This window comes from Cygnus olor, chromosome 18, assembly GCF_009769625.2.
Source record: "Cygnus olor isolate bCygOlo1 chromosome 18, bCygOlo1.pri.v2, whole genome shotgun sequence".
Classification (NCBI taxonomy): domain Eukaryota; kingdom Metazoa; phylum Chordata; class Aves; order Anseriformes; family Anatidae; genus Cygnus; species Cygnus olor.
Window position 1 is genome coordinate 7,597,510 of NC_049186.1, and position 20,440 is coordinate 7,617,949.

At 39.6% G+C, this 20,440-nt stretch overlaps 1 protein-coding gene across 1 annotated transcript in view; it reads left to right on the top strand.

The window, feature by feature from the left end:
• Nucleotides 1-566: 566 nt before the first annotated feature.
• Nucleotides 567-20,440, top strand: part of TOM1L1 (target of myb1 like 1 membrane trafficking protein) — a 229,915-nt gene continuing 210,041 nt past the window's right edge. The window contains exons 1-2 of the mRNA XM_040577764.1: nt 567-652; nt 3,338-3,525. Of these exons, the coding sequence (XP_040433698.1) occupies nt 3,369-3,525 (157 nt within the window). The 5' untranslated portion in view covers nt 567-652; nt 3,338-3,368. The remainder of the gene's footprint in view (nt 653-3,337; nt 3,526-20,440) is intronic.

Below are 20,440 nucleotides of genomic sequence, written 5' to 3' on the forward strand. Positions count from 1 at the left end.
TGCTGCTAACCCTTTATACCATCTGCCGTGAAATACCAGATCCAAAATCCATTCTTCTTTCTTGAAAGAGAGAAAGTTTTGAGGACATTTGATCTGAGGGAGGAAAAGAAAACTAACAAACAAACCTAAAGACTAATTATTGACTAATAGAAAAAAAATTGCATCAATTCCCATATGGCAAATATTGTTTACTAAAATAAATATTTCTTGACACGCCACAAACATCATTCCAGACTGATTTTTGAAGAACTCCTGGCCTTTCTAATACTGGTGAGAGTTTTGCCATTGTCTCTGGCGAGGCCATGAGCAACATCCCACATAGAATAGCACTTGGCTGGTGAGGGAGGTATAGAAATTGTATATTGATGCACAGCTGGACCCCATAGTTTAATTCATATAGGTAAAGTACTGTCCTGTGATCCAAGCCCCCCAGCTGCCACTGTAATCTGTATGGTACTGGCAAGTTTTACAGCAGCAGCAGCAATTAATTCCGGCCTTTCTCCTTACTTAAAGGTGGGCTTGTTCATCAGTAGCCTTCCCTGTGAAACAAAACATTATGGATGATGGATGGACTGCATCTCAGGATTGCTCTGAAAACTATTTGTGTCTGCTGCCTTTGGGGTTTGCTACACTGGACCATGGCCCGAGCCTGGTGGGTGCCTTGAAAATTGGCAATTTGTCTAGTTGCCATGTTTTCCACACGGTCTTAATTTACTCTTGTCTCAGGGAAGGAGGAAAGGTTTTCTGTCTCTCTAATCATTTGCTATGTATGCTGCTGCTACTTAATTTATTTTCTTTGGTCACTCTTGTCAGAGTTTGTACTCCTCTCTCAATCATGCATTGAGTCAATTGAATGCTGATACACACGCTGTCTTTCCACAAAAAGGGTGCAGAGTGTTATGCAGATTCAAGAAAAACTGTAACAAAATGCTTGAAGACTATTTTTTTCCAAAATTGCTTTTTTAAAAAATGGCCTGAAACTTGTAGTTCTTATCACAGATGCTCCTCATGCAAACATGCTATTTTGTCCGTATGGCCAGAGCCAAAAAGCAGGCTGTGAACCCAGTACAGAAACACAGCCCAATGTGAAAAGAGGAGCATGTGGTTGGAGCAGACTCTGGCCTACACATATCCCCTCAGAGCTGGAAGAAGGCTGTGACCATTTGGATCACCTGTGGTACCTGGGGGATGCAGAATATTTCTGGCCAGCAGAAAAGCTGAAAACATTGTATTTCAGGCCACTCAGGAGCATAAACATGATTTCCTCCAGTGTTAAAGGAATATAAATCCTATGATTTGTTGACAGAGCAAATGGTATAAAGATTGTGCTAATTTTCCTTAAGGAAAAAAAAAATGTATTCAATATGCTTTTATGCAGTATGTTAGAAGAATAGGTTCCTTGTAGTGCATATCTGTTACTTGAGAGCTGGGATCACAACAAGAAAGGTGGGCAAAGGCATGGAGATATGTAACAGCTATTGGTATAAACCTACTGAATGAAAATAATTAGGGTAAAATTAGAAACACAAAATAATGCTCTGGATAAACTGTCACTTATAATTTTTATGATTTAGAGTGAATTAACGTAAATCCCCAGCATAGCATATTTAGAAATTGCTTTCATTTTATCATAATCATAAGCTCAACTTTTGCTTTAGATGAAGATGAATTTAACAGGACATTTATCTGCTGATGATTGCCTATAAATAGGATAAATGCAAACTAGAAACAACAAAAAAAGTCCTTTGTATTTCCCAGAGTGCTGTATGAACAGTGGTGTGTCACCATGCAAACATACAAAATGCACGCTGTGCCTTTCTAATTTTTAAGTTGAAAGTTTAAAAACAGAACTGAAAATGAAGGAAAAAGGCAAAATATAGCACATCTGTGGCATTATATGCACTATACAAAAAGAGCGATCTTCAGAGTTGCTCAGGTCACAACACACAAGACAGTCCCCATTTTATAATTCAGGAACAAAAGTCAGAGGAACACATGCGTGACTCTTCCACGGTTAATATCACAGAAGATACCTGCTGTGACGTATTCACATACCCCAGGACTAGGTGCTGATTTTGTGTGGTTCTGGTGGGCAGACAGAGGGTATCGGTGCCCCATAACACGGCAGAGAGGCTGTGCAGGCAGGTACAGGTGCAGACTCGAGCAGTTTGTGCAGCTTTGCTGGTCGGGGCCCTGCCTTTGCTGGGGCTTCAGGTCACTTTCCTACATGTTCCGTCTCAGCGGAGAGCAAAGCATTGATCTCGCCCAGCTGCAAAGCAGTGAGGATATGATAGTGGAAAGAAATTAAGTTTACTCTGCTTTTCACAGTACTTTCTGTCACTCTAATAACTTCATAGATATGAAATTTTGCTTGGAATAAAACACAGCCATGTCAGAAAGCTGACATTGGGGACTAAGTGCCCAAAACATATTTCTCATTTTCTCCTGCTGGATTTTTCCTTTTTCTCCCTGTATTTTCTTTTAGCTGCTAGGCTCCAGTTGACTCACTATTCAGGTTAGGTAAACCTCACTTCCTCCTTGGAATGGGTAGTGTCCTGTTCATGTTTATTGTTTTGTTACAGTACTAGTCCAGCTTTTTTTATTTTTTTTTCTTTTTTGCCATGATGCCTGCTGAAGCAATATCTTAATAACAGGGAAGACAAGATAAGTAATACCTTTTCTAAGAGAAAATATACCTGAATTCAACCAAATTCTGAAATGTTAGTTCAAAGAGTATAAACATTCTTACTTTTTAATGCAGACTTTTCCACCCATTTTGGAAAGGGCACATCCTCTGATGTGATACACTGTGGTTTCTAGATATCATTAGATAATGACTGATCTGACAGCACCCTCCAGGCACAAGATTTTACTTTTCTTGGGATGAGTTGCCATCAAGTACAGTTCGTTAGGAGAAAATCAGAGAAAACCAGTCTCACTGGTGTACAGACCCAGCTGGCATGGGTCAAATTTAAGCAGAGGAAGTCATGACTGCAAGAACTGATCTCTCTAAGCAGTAACAAGAAGTGCCTGGAACTGAAAACGGGTTTGAGATTTTCCAAAGCTGGGTGGGCTTTGCTGTTTTGTTTTCTTTGTTTTGTTTTTTTGAAGAGGGTAGAATAAGTGGAGCTATGTTATGTTCTTTCTAAAAGTGAAAACTGCAATAAGCAATGTCCCACTTGAAAAAGATGGTAGCATTTTGGAAGTGTGAGATGTGTGGGCCATGTGATTAGTGCTGGTTGCTAATTAATCATTCTTGAGCAGTGTTAAAAGGTGGTTTGAGGATTTAGAAGCCTAAATAGCTAATCTATTTCCTTCCTTTTGTGTTTCTTTACAGAACTGTGACTAAACCATGACGAGTTAGAAGCATGTGTAATATATGCATGAAATCTGCAGCACCCTTCCTTACAATTAATGCAGATCAACAGACCCTGATTGTTTTGGACCGCAGAGCAAGAAGCAAGTCCTACAGGCAAGTCCCCTGCCAGCATTCTTCTCTGGAGAGCATCAACAGGAAAAGATCAAGTATGTGAATGTTTCTGATTATGTCCTTAGGTTGTTAATGGGAGAAAGTGGAGGATGAACATTGGTTATCCTCTAAAATTTTAATATAAATTGCTTTTCTAGCAAGCCAAGAAACTCTGGGTCTCTTCGAGATGGGATGGTGTGCTGGGTCCAACTGGGATGGAGTTAACTTCCCCTGCAGCAGCCCATACTCTGCTGTGCTCTGCAGCTGAGACAGCTCCGGTATCGCACCAGGGTTTTGTCTGTTGCTGAGCAGTGCTGGCGCAGCACCAGGGCTCCCTCCAAACCCTCCAGAGCCAGCAGGCTGGGGATGGGCAAGAGGTAGAGAGGGGATATCACCAGGCAGCTGACCTAAACCATACCATGTGGTGTCACACTCAGCGGTAAAAGGTGGGAAAGGGGAAGGAGGGGCTCTCGTTATGAAGATGTCTGTCCTCCCAAACGACTGCACATGTTGAGGCCCTGCTTTCCAGGATACGGACAAATATCACTTGTTAAGGGAAGTAGAGAACAGTATTATTTCCTCTTTCTTCTATTTTGCCCTTGTTTTTGTTTGTTTTTCCCTCTTTTTTTTTTCTCTTTAATTAAATTCTCCTTGTCTTATTCATGAGCCTTTTTCTTTTCCCCTTTTCTTTTAAGGAGGGTGAGTGAGAGAGGGGTTGTGGTGGAGTTTAGCTGCCCAGCAGGGTAAAATCACCACAGATAGATGCTGTATTTGGTTTGAATGTTATGACTGATTTTGAAGTCATCATTTCATGTATTCATCTGCATATGTTTATTTCATATGATCATGATTCAGTGTGTGGAATTGGAGAAAAGTATGTAAGAAAGAAGTTGTTATTCTTGTTACTGAACTAGTTCTATGCTACGATGTAGTATCAGAAAGGATTAAGAGGATTGGGATTTTTTGTTTGTTTTATTGGTTCCTTCCTACCCATTGCTTCTTACATAGCCCTTGCAAGAACCAAAACCAGTTTCCATTTCAGTACTTCAAAGATTATTTTTTTCCAAAGTTTGTTGGTTCTACTGTATTCCAGAAAGTGCAAAGTTACCATTTTAGCTCTCTCTACACCAGGAGGGTCACATTCACTCTGCATTATGAGGTGTAGAAGCTTAGATAGAAACTGAAAATATGTCTGTATGAGTTTGGACACAAGGTTGCTGTAGTCCTTTCTTGAACAGTGGTTTATAGCAGGGACTTCAAGTAAGAGGTACATGAATATAGCAATGACTGAGGTGGAATTATTATTATTATGAGTATTTTCATGCTCAGCAGAGATCTGGTGAGGATCAGCATTTTTGAGAATAACAGCTTTTCTTATTGCAAACAGAAAAGAGCAGTTATGTTCTCAGGATCATGCACTAGTTCTGGTCTCTTGGAGCTCAGAAAGTTGTTCTTGGCAAAATTTCACATAGTTGAGATTACTGTTCAGCTCCAGATTGAAACCTTGGAGTCTATTCCAGTTTGCTAGTTTTGATAGTTATTTAGAAATTTTTAGTGAAATTTGCACTCCACATTTTAGAAGGCTTGTTCACATCATAAAATACACATCACCCCTTGCCAGTGACTCCTCTCAGTGCCTTGTGTCTAGGTGTAACCTGTAGATACCATTTTCCCTTTGTACTTGGCACTGTAATCTCAAATAAACCTTATCCTTACAAGACAGAAGATACTGAGGCTCAAAATGGTAAGTCAAGGGCAACAGAAGTCCATGGCAAAACCTTAACCCAGGTACCCTGATTCTCACTTTGGTAATTCATGGCCTGGACTTTTTTTGTTTTTCTCTCGGTAACTGGAGTTTAAGTGTTGGTTTATTTAAAAACAAACAAAAAAAAAAAAGCCAAAGAATTTGCAGCCAGATGTATCTGTTCTCTCCAGCTGCTTTGTGCCATGCCACTGATTCAAAGTGGCTGTAAACCTGGCCTAACTAGTTAATGGGCTGCATTTGTAACTTATTTGCGTAACCAAAGATATAAAGGCAGCATGTACCAATGAATCTGTAAATTTTACATCATCTGTAAAATGCTATATGGACATTCTGCTCCTCCACAAACTTCTTTCCCTCTCTTTACTCTCAGGGAAGCCAACAACACCGTAATGTTATGTCCAAAGCTGCTGTTATGTCTATCCTATTTCCCAAACAAAGTCATTGCAGCAGCTTCAACAGAGGCTGTTCCAAGTTAGTAATAACCTAATAAAAGCTACTTGCTCTGCCTCTCATTTGTGCTAGATATAGTTAAAGACTCTTCATGAGAAAATAGTTTTTGCCCTAAGTGTTGCTGACAGAATGCATGATTTTCCACAGAGGCCTAACTGGAATAGCTGCAATTCAGCAACCTGATTGTTCTTTCAGGTTCTTGATGAAATAAATAATTCACCCAAGGTCACACAGTAAGTCAGTAGCACAGCGCCTGGTCCTATTTGAGTGGCTCGCTGCCTTAGATTGACAGAACATGATTCATGCAGATTTCAGAAAATTCAGATTACGGGCGGGACTGTAGCAAAAATAGTCTCTACTGATAACAATTTCTCCTTCAGATCAAAAAAGCATTGAACCTAAACCAAAGGAAGCTGAGTTAGATGTACAGAGATTTAGAAAGTGTTACAAAGCATCCCAATTAACAAATAAAAAATACAACATTCAAAAGGAGTTTCTCTTTACACTATATGGGCAGAAAGAGACTTGTAGAGAAATTCTGTGATAATCCTAATCTGTTGGATGAAATTTGCGTATACCATACCTTTATTGCCACATGAAGAACACCCACGCACGCTTTATCTTTGTGTATCTGTACAGGTACTTATGAAATTTGGAAATGTTTGTTGTAGTAGCCACATTCCATTAAAAAGTACTAAAACTGCAGCAGTATTTCAGTAAGAGAACAGACAAATTCTGCTCTGCACACACAGATTTGCAAACCCTGGGGAAACTGAATACATTTCCCGCTAACTGTTCACATGGCAAAAATATTCACTTCTTTTATTCACATGTTTTTTTTATTATTTTTTTATTTTCTAGCTTTCCTAAGCACAGTAGTCTCTGCTAACTGTTGGTGCTGCTCATTTAATTTGATACCTCAGTACTTCATTTGAAAGTTTGAAGTCCTTCTACTGTTACCCCCAGTGATTTCTTCATATTAATTAATTGAAAGCCTGCTGGTCCATTAGAGGAGTGGTTAATGACTTCTACATTCAAGTCACATTTGACTAACACAGCTATTCTACAGCATTTGCTGGATAAAGCATGAATGAAGAATGCCCTTAATCATAATAACAACCTCACTGACCCTAAACAAATTTGATTAAAGACAGAAAGTATGTCTCAATAATAAAAAGGTGAAACCCTAAAAACACTGTACCTCCCCTTCCTATTTCCAGTTTCTGTAGATTAGGTCAAACCTCGAAGTTCCGGCTCAAATCAACTATTAAAAGGAGGAGTCCTTGTTCCAGTGACTCATTAAAACAGAAAGGGGAATGCTATCAGGCAGACTGGTGGGAAAATGAGAAATATCAGCCCTTTTTCACTGTAATGGGGAATTTACTTTTCAAAGAGTAGGTTCACTTCAACTCTGTATTGCTCACGAAGAATTATGAAGTGCATTTAGACCTCAAATCATCCTTTCATCAATGCAATTTAATAATTCAGTATTATTTTAATGAATTTTCCAGCACTGTCTTGTGGTAAAAGCCTAAGGTTACCAACGAATGATAAATGAATAATCAATACCTGTTACATAGACACTTTTATTATTATGTTACACTTTATTGTGTTGCTTAATTAAAAATAAGCTGAACCCTTGGAGAGCTGAGCAATTACTTTCAGCTCAGTGACTATAGAAGGTCTCTTCTGAGCAGAGCTCAGAACCATAGAGGATTTTGGATCTGAGAAAGTCAGGGAAGGTGCCTCTTCCCTGCAAGAAATTTGCAGAGATTTTACCATTATTTTCAATCTGAAATCAGAACAGAGTCCATCTGAAATGGTTTCTTTAACTTGGCAATCCCAAAAGACTGTCAGCTTGGTTCAGTGAAAATATTTTGATTTGAAAGGTTTGAAATATTTTAGTTTCAAACTGAATTATTTATTCCGTTCTTTTACATGCGTGTGCACGCATATGTGCACACACACCAAGAATTTCTTTAAAATTCAGGGGGCAGGAGAACTTCTTGTATTTTTTAATGGTGTAGTTTTTTTTCTTTTTTTTTCTTTCTTCCACCTGCATCCTGCCTATAATCTGCCTTTCTGCTGTGCTTCTGTTTCAAGTCAATCTTTCCCCTACCTTTTGTGGTAGAATTCAAAAACTCCCCAAATGAGCAGACTCAGGAGGACTCAAAGAATAAGTCACAAGGCCACTTCCAGGAGCACTTTGAGGGTGTGCAAGGCACTGAGTAGAACTTCATCTTCTTCCTTTTTAAAATCTGGTATCCTAACAGCCTCCTAACCTTCATGGGAAATCAGTCCTGAATAGTTTTTCATGTCTGTCTAAATAAGTTTCAGATGGATAAACACTCGCATTCCTAATTCAGGTGCTGGGAGTTGACTCTCTCTTCCAGCTCAGTGCGTGGCGGTTAGAGAAGTGATTAACAAGTTGGAGCGCAAAGTCTGCTGAAGCTCACACGTGGAGAGCGCTGGTTGCCAGGGCTTAGAGCCATGCAGGCATGAGGGAAAAATGATTCTGCTTCTTTTTTTTTCTTTTTTTTTTTTTTTTTTTTTTTTTCCTGAGCGTATTTGCCAGATCCTGGGCTCTACCTTGTCAGTAAAAGCTTGGCTTCTAAATAACACTTCGGAGTGTTCTTGTCATTGATGCTGTGAATATTTGCAACACCCAGAATCATTTGGAAAAGCCCATATTGTTTAGCTATCAAGGTTGTCTAATATGCAGAGGCTTTGGGAAGATTTTGGTCAACGGTAAGAAAAGGTCTTGCTACACTTTCTGCATTGAAATACGGATGAAAAAGATTCAGGTTGTCTCAAGTAGCATTTGCAATTTTGCAAATAAAACTTCCCTAATCCAGCTTAAATGTGAGAGTTTCAAGGAGCTGAAACTGAGAGATGCGAACAAAACTGGAATTATTTGTCAGTGAAATTACTTCCCTTTAGAAAAAGAGTGAATGTTTTTTCTTGCTCTTTATATTCAGTTTTCAGATAAAAGGATTGATGCCCAAATTTGACAAGTTCTCTGCTTGTTTGTCATCCTTGGAATATATTCACCGGAGTTATAGAATGCGTACACACTATTTTTATTTTATTATTTATTAAAAACTTGCCACGTTTTGTGAGTAGAAAAACTAGAGCCTGCTTCTTCCAGCAACAGTATCAGCCAGCCTCAAAGAACAGAGTGCAGATGAAAAGGGACATTCCTGAAACATCCTGGGAATTTATGCTCCTGGCTGGGGCCATGGGACAGGTTTCTAGCCCCTGCAGAGCTGGCAGTAGGGCTTCGAGGCTGCTTTCAGTGTGATGGGGTATTCCCTGTAAAAACCTTTGTTCTGCTTAAACAAGGTGCAGGCCTTGCTGCCTGCAGGTTGGATTTGGCATGACAATACCTTTGGCCATCTGAGCACCAGTGTTTGGAGTCACAGCTTAACCACCCACCAGTGTGTTCGCTGATGTGAGGGCACCACTGCTTTGGTGGCAGGAGAGATGCACGCCCAGTTGTGTAACGAGGCAGCGATTGCTTCGTGCAGACTCCAATAACCCAGGTAAGCTCATCCTTCACCATCTGGATCCCAATTTAATGACAAGGCTTTGAGGTCTTGATATGTCTAGAGAAACATTTCCCAACTTCTAGAAAAGTTCCAGTATTCGATATGGAAGAAAAACATTTTTTAAAGCTTTGGAAAGTTTCTTTTTTTTGTTGTTTGGTTGGTATTTGTTGTTTTTTTCCAAATCAGAACAGTCGTTTTGGGGCCAGCTGTACTTGGCAGTTTCTGTTCATGGGAGGAGATGCTGAGCTGGGGGTAGCGCTTGGCAGAGTTCTGTAACACCCTCGTTATTGTCTGTGTTCTGTTCCCTCACTAATTTCATCTATTAAATAAATAAATGAGTGATTATGCCAGATGAGTTTGGTTGGTGGGTTGGGTTTTTTTGCATATCTTTTTCTAACATTGCCATCTTGTAGTGGCAATTACCCAGTCGTACAGCTGTTGCCTACAGGCAGGTTTGAAATGATGATTTTATAAGGTGTATAAATCACACCATAAAAATAAGAGACAAGTAACTAGTCAGAAGAGGTAAGTGAAAAAAGCTAGGGGTCTGGATTACAGAATACCTGGACAGCTAAGGCTGCCTGTAATCCGAGTCTCATTGTGATGTGGTTTTGGATGATAGCAAAATCAAGCAAGGCTCAATACTTAAAAAAAAAAAAAAAAAAAAAAAAATTTTTTTACATGTGCTGAAGTGTTCGTTCCATGAGAAATTCAAGCAAGTTATTTTCTTCTGCTCAGATTCACTGTGCAGAGTTGAGGAAAAAATCGTGATGCAGGAAGTCAAGTAGATGCGTCATGTTTTGGAGGATAAAAGCAGGCCAGCGTGAAAGCTTTGAGGAAACCCAAACCTCAGACAGTCCCAAACTCACGATCTCTGCATGCAACACTTAGCTAACACATTGACTCATGCATTTGGATGAAGATCCTTCCCAACATATGGTCTGAAATGGGTCTCTCCTGTAAATTTCACAGAGTTATTTTCTTTATAGCTTCACTCTTCTGAAGCCTAGTAAAAATGCCCATTTTCTGTTTATTCTGGCTATTTAGTCTAGCAATTATGTAATGTTCATGAAACAGAAGCAGCACATAATTTTTATGGTTCATAATCTCTCCTCAGCAAAAAACTGGCCGCTCGGAGGAATTTTCTTATTCTCAGGATACTTTTTGGTGTTGGCTCTTTGGCAACACCAAACTGCTGCAGCACAGACGGAGTCATTTTGTAACTGATTGACTGTTCCCTTCTTGCTTGTGAGTGTTCATAACTTCCCTTGCTTCTCTCCCTTGTTTTCCCTTTCGTATTCCTGAGGCGACAATAGGAGAGAAAAGTCTAATTTTGGCTTATAAAGCTGCCAGATTTTAGGGTGATTTTGTTGTGGGTGTTTTCTTTTTCAGGAGATATTGTGTCAGTGCATTTAGGAGAGGTTTAGAAACTTTATGGATGTTTTCTATTCCATGTTATAGTTCAAATGTGTTTGCACTGTACAGCTGTGATCATATCATGGCGTTTTTATTTAAAACCACGGGACACTAACCAAGATATGTGATCCCTAACTCTGCTCTCATTTTCATGCAAGTTCGCAGTAGTGCCAGTGAACCCAATGGATAAGCACTGGTTAAAAGGAAGAAGACAGCAAAAGTGAAATCCTGAGTCGTCTTGTTTAACTGCTGTGAGAAAACGGTGAATCTGAATTTTAAGGAAAATACAAATTAACTAGAGAAGGCAGTTGAAAAAAAAAATGCATGATTTGGTTGGTATATGGAAAATGGACATGGATAGAGATTGTAACCTTTATTTGAATGGTGACTGAGGTGACGGGGATGAATATTTATAGGAAAGATGTGAATTATTTATGGATTCCAAGACAGCAGAGTTTAATAGCATCCTTCCCCTGGATTTGTTACACTGTAAGCTGGGGGTCGCATGCACAGTGATATTGTAGCTGATACCAGAGGATTTGTGTTGGACATGAGAGACTGTGTTAGAGGGAGGGGAGCAGCTCTGTTTGAGTTTGTATTTGAATTAGGTGCAAAGGCCGACAAAAGCACACAGCTCTGAGTAAAGAACATTCAAGGCCCCATAAATCATTGATCTAATGTTATTATGCTACGATGGCAAATTATGCTGGTTTTGTCTCTGCAGTTAGACAGTGCAACAGATGGCAAAGATTTGCACAGCCAGTAACATGCCTGGCAAAGCAAATTCTATGAATTTGTAGCTGAAGAGTTAGTTGAGATATGCTGGTACACTGGAATATCTGTACCAAGTGGGGGTTAGGAGGGACAACCTACTTTTTTTTTTTATATATATAATTTCTCCTCCATTTAAAAAACAAAATAAAATTTGACATATTTGCCTAACAAGCAGTGCTATTATACCAGCGTTTCCATTCATGCTTGCATTATGGTGGGGAAAACTGCCAGCCTCAAATTATCCAGGAAGCTGTTTCCAAAGGGGAAGTGCAGAGCAGGGAGCAATTACAGGTGTTAGGTCTGCTTGGGAAAGCCGGCAATAGGACACGTCGTGTTTGGCTGCACAGAGCACCGGTCTTGTTCTGGTGCTTATTTACAGGCTGGTGGTTCCCAGCTTTGGCACTCTCAGCCCGGTAGGTGTGAAGGAAAGCCAGGCACTATTCCTGGCAGTGGAAACACAAGGGGAACAGTATAGAAACACCTCATCTAACTACCAACTAGTCTCTATTCTGATTTCTCATCTTTAATTCATTACTGTGTTATAGTCATAATTTTACACTACAAAGACTGTAATTACATTGGAGCTTTTATTAAAGCTACAATGCAATTTCAATGCATTTTAATACATAATTATCCGTTAATAAAGCTGAACTGTTAATGTTTGGAGTACCTTTTACTCCAAAAGAATAATTCTGAAACAAGTACTGTTAAAATCCAGGTATAATAACAAAAATGCTCCCATAATTCTCTGTTACCCAGTGAAGGAAATTGGTGCTGATTTTAAGTGAGTGCAAACCCCCGTTTACCAACAGTGCAGTTTCACAGTTATGTTACAGGGCATCATGCTCTGCCAGTTGTTTTCTGCACTGCACGTGCATATACAGGGCCGTACGTAAAGCTGCAAGGAACGGGATGTGGGTTTGTTCCTGCACTATTTATGTTTCTTGGATGGGTTTTTACAGTGAGGTCGGTGCTCTTGCAGCTCTGCCAAGAAGCACATCCACCTGCTGTGTGAAATGTGCTGGAGTGGCTGTATTTTCTCAGCATCGTGTGTGGCCTAACCTTGGTAAAGCAAAATGGAGAAACTTGTAGGCCAAACACTGCTTCTCACTGGTGCCTTGTTCAGATAACCTGGAAGGAACTGAGAGGTCTCCTGTCTCTGCAACACTTCCAGCCATCGATCCTAGCCTGAGCAAGGCTTGGGACTGGGGCTGACGGTGGGCTGTAAGGCCTTGGGAGGTTTTCCTGAGAAACCTTCATGCTTAGAGTTCTGCCTGTGTCCCGTGGTCAGCCTCTGGCGGGGCTCAGCCCAGGCACGAGGAAGAGGATTAGCGCACGTGGGGGACGTGCCTCCCAGTGAAAGTCTAGCCACAAAATACAGTCCTTGGGTTCTTTGTTGGAAGAAGAATGGACTGTTATTCCTCCGAGTGCCATCAAACCTAGCTTCAACCAAGCTAGGGCTGTGCTGTCGTCTCACTTCCCTTCAGTTTTAATTTGTGTGTGTGTCAGTAAGATGCTACCCTTCTGGAGAAGGGTGAAAACCAACCTGAAGATAAAACAGATATTTGTTCATTTCTCTACCAATTCACCTTCAGAGAGAAGAAAGGCAAGCAGCCCAGCCTCACTTGCGATAGTGATTTTTTCAATGCTTTTGATAAATTTTTTTAGAGATTTTTTTTCCTCCAGGTTCTTCTGTATGATCCCTGCATGCAAAACAACTTCAGTCAGTTGTGTACTTGGCGCTACTCTGTCAAGCAGCACATGCATCTGCCTAAAGGATGCCAAGTCCTTAGTGACTGGGGCCTGGACACAGCTCAATTTAAGAACCAAAGTCCCACAGAAGTCAGTGTAAGCTCGGTATCAAAAAGATTTTAGGGAGTCTGCTTCTGTGTCAAATTTGTGTCAGAGATGAGTGAACATGCTGTCTTGTAGGATTAATTGGGAAGCAAAAGAATTTTTTTTAGTGCTGTGACTAAATCATTCTCAATTTGGTGACCCTGTAACGAGGCGGAGAATTTTCTTGATTATTGTCATTCATTCTCACCAAGTGTCCATGAGGGCAGACCGGTGATGTTTGACTTTGAGCTTTAATTTTACCTGGCTGTTTCTTGGATTTATGTTATGCTATGCTATTGACTTCTTTTATATTTTTTTTAGCTGTAATAATCCTGAGAAAAATGTTGAGCCTTAATTTCCCTTTGCAGATAAACTGCGTGTCTGTAATATGGAAACAAATTGCTAACATTCCCCTCTTCTGATCAGTAGTTGTTTGGAACAGTTCTTTATATTTGCTCAGCTTTACAGATTTCTACCTAATACTCTCCGTGGCCTTCAAACACTTTGGAACATTGCTGCCGAGACAAAAAGTTGTTTTTCTTCAATTATTTTCTTAGTTACAAACTACTGAGTGCCACACTACTGGTACTAGTTTTCAGGTTTGTAAAATTTTCTGTGGATTTTCATCCGCCATTTTGTCATTGTTTCAGTGAGTAACTGTGACTTTACATAGCCTTCTATTGAATTTGTAAAGGGTTTCTAGCTATGTTCTGGCGAGGTAATTTGGTAGAAAATTTGTTTTTAATCCCAAATATAATTTTATCTTCGTTTCTTACAATGAATTAGAGTGATACTTTTCCCAATATCTAGCTCCAAAACACACGTGCATAAAAGAAACATTTTACCTTTGGAGCTGGAAACAGTCCAAATAATATATTCAGAGTAATTAAGAATAAAATAATTTTTGGCTGCTTACAACAGTCCCTAAAGCCTTCTAAGGCAGACGTGCAATAGGAATTCTTCTCTTTTAACGTAGAGATTCAAAACATTCTGCTGCTTTGTATCACAAGATCTCCCAGTGTTCTGCCCTCAGAAAGAAAAAAAAAAAATCCATCTGTAAAAGACAGAACAGAAGCATCACATTTTCCCCTTCACTTTAGTTCTACATAAGCCTTTTTTTTTTTTCCTTTGGTTGTTGTTGCCAGAAGCTGGAATAACTTGATTTGATGGCATTACAGAAAAAGTTTCTTGGGTTGGGATGCAATCATCTGGGTCTAATATGATCCAAGTCAATTTTCAAGAGAAAATCTGATCCTCAGACTTCTCTTGTTCCATTTTTATTACCAACTTGCTGTGTAAGGTGTTTCTCAGCAACCTGGCCCATTTTTTCCCCTTATTTGATAAAGGTTCCTCTTTTGACACGTTCACAGGAACAAGTAGGGGTGGGGGAACAGAATCAAAATGTAAAAGCGTGCCCAGCTGGGCAGGGGTTGTAGAGTGCTGTCATGAACTTTGTAATGCACAGCTGATCTCTCTAAGGGTATGTATTCCAGTTAATTGGAGATCTCCCCTAAATGTTCAGTGCTATAATTGAAGTTTTTTGTTAAGGACAGAAGCAAAATTAAATCTACATGCAGCAGTTAGCTAAATGAGCAGATATTCCATGACAACATTTTTTTCATAAAGTAATTTTCAAAAGAAAGAATTAAAACTGCATTCTTCTGCAGTTCAAGAAATAGGGCTGAAAATAGTTCTATTATAGGTTTGACTTCTCTAAATTTACATTAGTTAGGGGACAGTCTTCTCCGTCTTTAGAAGTAAAACTTTAGAACACTAAAAAACATCCTTTTCTCAACTCCATACAAAAATAGTTCAGATAAATGTCTTTTTTTGTCTTTTTTTTCTTTTTTTTAAGGATCCAGTGACTTAAGTGAGGAAGATTAGAAAGAAATCCTCACACCGCTTATCTGCCCAAAATGAGTAATAAGAGTAAATTAAACAATGTCAGGTAGAGGGACCCTGGGGAATAAATGAAGGTCATCGCACTTGTGAATAATTGCCTTAGAGGGCACAGAGGGATGCAGCCGGCCACAACTTTCCCAGAACAATGAAAGCTTTGGGGGCTGAGGTATGGATGTTTTGTTGCTTTTCAAAGGTTTCTTTGATGGTTTCCCTTTCAGCAAATAAGAAGATGCTGAGAGGCAAGTGATTTCTAGTGCTGCCTTAATGATTGTGTTTAATTTTCTTGGTAAGTGCTTGAAATCTGAAACTGAGAGGGAGGGGGAGAAGAAAGGCAGCTAGATGAACAAAATCAATGACTTTTAATTTTCTCTGATGTGTCTTTGGATAAAAATTAAATCTCCTGCAGCTGAATTTGTTAAAATAGGAATTGATATTGCTATTCTTCATCCTGTGAAACTTTATTTACTACTAGAGAATCTATTTTCTTCTATTATGGCAAGGCTTCTATTTTTAACCTAATTTCCTGAAGTACTAATACTGAAGAGATACTGATCTCTTCCTTTATCCCCCACTCCTCTCCTCAATGATTTGAGTCCATTGACTGAATTCAGCCCAACCTGCAGAAGGGTAGAACTGTCCCAGAGGCAACTAACTGTTGTGGATTTCACAGGGATAGGTGGCTGGGTAGAAATTGCTGCAAGCACTCTTTGAGGGAGAGGCTAAATGGAGAGCTCAGACCCCTTTCGAAGTCTAAAATAATCAGCACAGAGGGAGATGTTAGGAGAGCTTCAAATGCAGGGAGATCTGCAATTGGAGCTGGCATCTTATCAGACCTCAGGAAAACAATCCACGAGATCCAGAGCACTCCAGCCCTATTTAATTCTGCTGCTTGTGGAGCAACCTGTTTGCTCCGTAACTCTAAGTGTGGGAGTACTTTATATTTTCACAGCTTTGCATCAAGGATTCTTGCTGTCCCTTTCTGTCAGCCTTGTTTTGTGCAGGTTGCTAACAGAAATTCAAAGCAGGATTTGAAAGGAGGATGTTGACACAGATGAAGCATCTGACTGTGATGATTAGATAGAGGCAGGCTGGCTTGGCTGCCTGGAAAAGAAGAGACCTCCTTAGGGCTCTGCGTCTGCTAAGGAATTGATTTCTGGCTCACAGGTGAGCTCCCCAACTCTACAAAATAGTCTTGTGAGTCCTTGCAGTGTTTTTCACAATAGGAAATGTGCTAAGAGTACATCAGTACATTGGAGCTAGGAGGGGAAGTGGGGAGTGGCCCAAGGACCCTCGCTGTATGTCACCTGCCCCAAAGCCTGTTGGGCCTTCAAAGGGTCAACCAGGGGTTTATTGTTAGTCAGCCCTGGTCAGCCAGGCAGGGATAACTCTGGTCTTGGCAGTCCTGGCACTGTGGAGAGGGAAAGGAGAAAGGCAAAAGGTTGTGGCTTTGCTGTGGTGCCTCCTGCTGCGGTAGCACAAGGTTAGCAAGCCCCAAATGCTGCTGGGCTGAACTTCTCCAGGCAGAGACAGTTAAAAAGTTTTGAGCCAAAAAGAAACAAGTCTGTTGTAAACGAGTAAAAATCCCTGAGATGAGCACCTGGGAAGGAATAACTAATAAAAATGTCTATCCTGAGGAAGAATACCAGTTCTGAGGCTGAAATGCTATCCATGCTTTAAAGGCTGGGACACTTTGAACACTACTAAACTGTCTGGTTTATATGAGAGGGTGAATTCCATCTTCCTCACAAATTGAGTCCATGCCCTGAAATCTGTAGTTAGTTTTTGAGTTGGGCCTTGTTAGGTCGGTAATCAAGTAATATCTTCATATCTTTTTTCCTGTTTCAGAGTAATTATGCTTATAAGCATAAATATTAATTTCTGCTCAATATATATATGCACTCTGGAGTCCCTAGGTGTGAATAACTGTCTAATTGCAGAAATTAGAATATTCATTAAACTCTCTCAGATAATCTTTAGATGGGTGTATTAAGATTCAGATATGTGCTAGCAGGAGGCTGTTGTGCAGCGCTGCTAAAGGCTCTTTGAAGTTTCTCTTTAGCCAGGAGGATATCACAATGTACAACTACTAGCACGAAGGGAAAAAAATAGGAAAAAGGCTTTGTGTGGCCAAAAAGTCTACATATCTACAATGGTACATTAATGCTATGTTTTATATAGTTAATTCTAGCTTTTTAACACCTTGATTAGTATTTTAAAATCAGTATTTTTCATAACCATTGCAAGGTGAGCTATAATGACAACCTTTATTTCATGATAAACCAACACTCTTCTAAAAACGATGTAATGTGGAGTTTGTTTCTTTCATTGTAATTATCCTGAATCTCCAGAAACTTTGCATATTGTACTAAAAGCAAGGTGAAATGTGGATTGGACTGTGTCTGCTCATTTGCCACTCAGTAAAGTCAGTTTTAGGAGGGCTTCCTGAACTCATAGGAAATAAGATGGAAGGTACCCCAGGAGCCAGTCTGTGCCTTCGCTTCCCTGAGCCAGGACCAGCTATGGAGGCGTTACTGCTCCCTGATGTTTGACTTGGCATTATGATGCTGCACCATGTTCATTGTATTTATAGAAGTATGCTACTTTCTCATTTGCAAATGAGAAATCTACATAATTAATAGACTCAGCATGTGTTTTGTCTCTTTCTTTCTCAAGTTCAGCTTCCAGTGTAGTAAAATCCTGTGATGAATCATACAAATTTAGGCACTTTATAACCTCTTGTTTTCAAACTTGTAAGGATCTTGTCTGAAGATTAGTGGGAACCTCCCCAAACTAAACTCCCAGTCTGTTCGTAGTTGCTGAGTGGGTTGAGTGAGTTAACTTTCAGAACAAGTCTGTTGGCAGCTCTGTGAACGCACAACAGGTGAGGTAGTGCATCCCAACCTTGTTGTTGAGATCTGGCAGCCTTACACCACTTACTGTATGCTCTGCAGCGGCAGTCCTACACAGATTTGTTGCAGCTGATGCACCTTTGAGCAAAATTCATGGGCGTATTGTTTATCTGCTTTTCCTGCTGGAAGAAACAAAGTACAAAAGAAGCCTAGAGTCGTATGTAACTCAGAAAGAGTAGTTTATAACATAAGGACACAGTGCAGGCAGTCTTAAGGAGACCATCTAATAGCCTAGCTTGTTGTCTTGTTGTCTCTTTTTCTTCCCCTCCTTTCTGAACATGCTAATAGCAACGCTTACCTGATTTCAAACTGAGATGCATTTTGAAAGTCAGGTGAGTTACTCATTTTGACTGGTCACTGTTTAAATCTATTCTGTGTAGCAAGAGCTTTGAATTTTTTCCATGAATCCTTTTGCTTAAATCATACTTCTCAGTAACCTGAGTTTTGTATTCTTTTTCTGTTTGCTGCTGACTACTAGTGTGTGGAAGGATCTGACTGGTTAATTCAGTCAGGTGTTATTGTTTCTGATTTCTGACTAAATGCCCAAAACTTTTTAAACAAGGGAATAACAGGCAGTTCATAGTGAATTACCAAGCACTCTTGATCCCACAGGAATATCTTTGTTTGCATGAGAATATATTCATACAGGAACAGCCACTCCCCAACCATTTGTGCAAACAAAAACATGTTCTCTTGAATATTCATGAACAAGGGGCACAAACATGGTTGAACCAAGCAGCTGCCGAGAATTCATTCAAATGTTTTGTAAACACCGTTTTGCAGTATTTGACCAGCTCTAGGTACCGCTGTCAAACAGGCACACAAATGAGCTGAAATGTTGACAGTAGTAACAGCAGATTAAAAATAAAAAAAATCAGTGATACATTTACATTCTCGTTAAATCTTACATTGTTAAATTGTTAAATCTCATAAAGGATAACTGTGATAATGAGACCAATTCAGATTTTTTTAACTTTGATTAAATACACTAACATAATAACATGTCTCATTGGTCAGGCACCTTTTCTCAGACTGTTTTTGCTGTCTCATCTCTTCAGGTATTTTCTTCCTTCATTATCTTATTTCCATTCTGCAGTCTTGAGTGCTGGAATAAATTAGTTGCTTGAAAATTCATCCTGCATTAAATATTCTGCTTGATTTCTTAATCCTTTTTTCTCCACTGCTGTCCATTCTTTCCAGCTGTGAGCAGAATTATGCCCTAGGATGGGAAGTGGAGCAAAAATTATCTTTTTAGTCTGTGCTGTCCTGGCTGTCTCTTCATCAGCTCCCAGGGATGATACTGCTCTTCTCAGAAATGCTGGTGTTTTAGCTGGAGAGAAACAGGATGTGGCTGTTTAACAATGGGTAAAACTCTCCAGGTTGGTGAAGAAAATTGCAAAGAAAAATAAGTCTCTGAGGGTTTTGATGAATAAAAAGGGAGACAAGTTTTGAAGAATAGCCTGGAAGCTGTCCTCAATTTGTTTTTGAACTGCTGACTTCCCAAACCAATCTAGTCACTCATCCATGAAGCTAAATAGACTTAGATGCCGCTTTATTTCTAGAAGAATTGTGGAAACTTTTTTTTTTTTTAAATGTACTTGTAATCACTGATTTTTTTGTACGTAAGTGTTTTCTGGGATTTCTGGACTCTAAGTGAAAAGGTATATGAAATCTAAATTAAATTCATAGCTTTAAATTGAGAAACTCCTGATGTCTCCAGTATTTGTAAAACAAAAATCAAATTTGGTATTGTTACCTGGGGGATGTGACATGGAAGGTCTGTGTTTTAGTAGTTGCTTTGCAACCAGCTGTGTAAGTTTGCAAACTGCAGTTTCCCTGTTCACAAGAGAAGGGGAAGAGAACTGTCATTAAGAGTCAGCTACAGCTTGGGCAAACTAGTTGAAATTGGAAACCTCAAAGAGAAAGTAGTTGTTACCTTCTTGCTTGTATGATTAATTTTTTGGTTTTATGTGGAGCTGAATTAATCATGAAATTTCTTATCTCCCTGTGTGTTTTATAAAACAAGTAAAACTTAGTCGTGATCCTTTATTTTTTTTCCCCTTTCAACCATGTAATCTGTTACCGGGGATAATGCCTGTGCTCCATCCAGGCTGTCCACCTCCCATTGAGCGCTCAATGTTTGTTGATGTTGCTCAGTTACAGTTATTAATATTCTGGCAGCAAGGCTGATGCAGGAACTACAAAGTTGAAGATTAGTACAAAATAATACAAATAAGTTGGTTCTGCTCAAGCAGTTTGCCACATTAAGTAAACATTCTTGGGAATTATTCAGCAGAAGGTGGAATATATTTAGAAAAAAATGCGTATTTGCATAATGCAGCAAATTTCTTAGCTTTTGTGTACCAGTGAA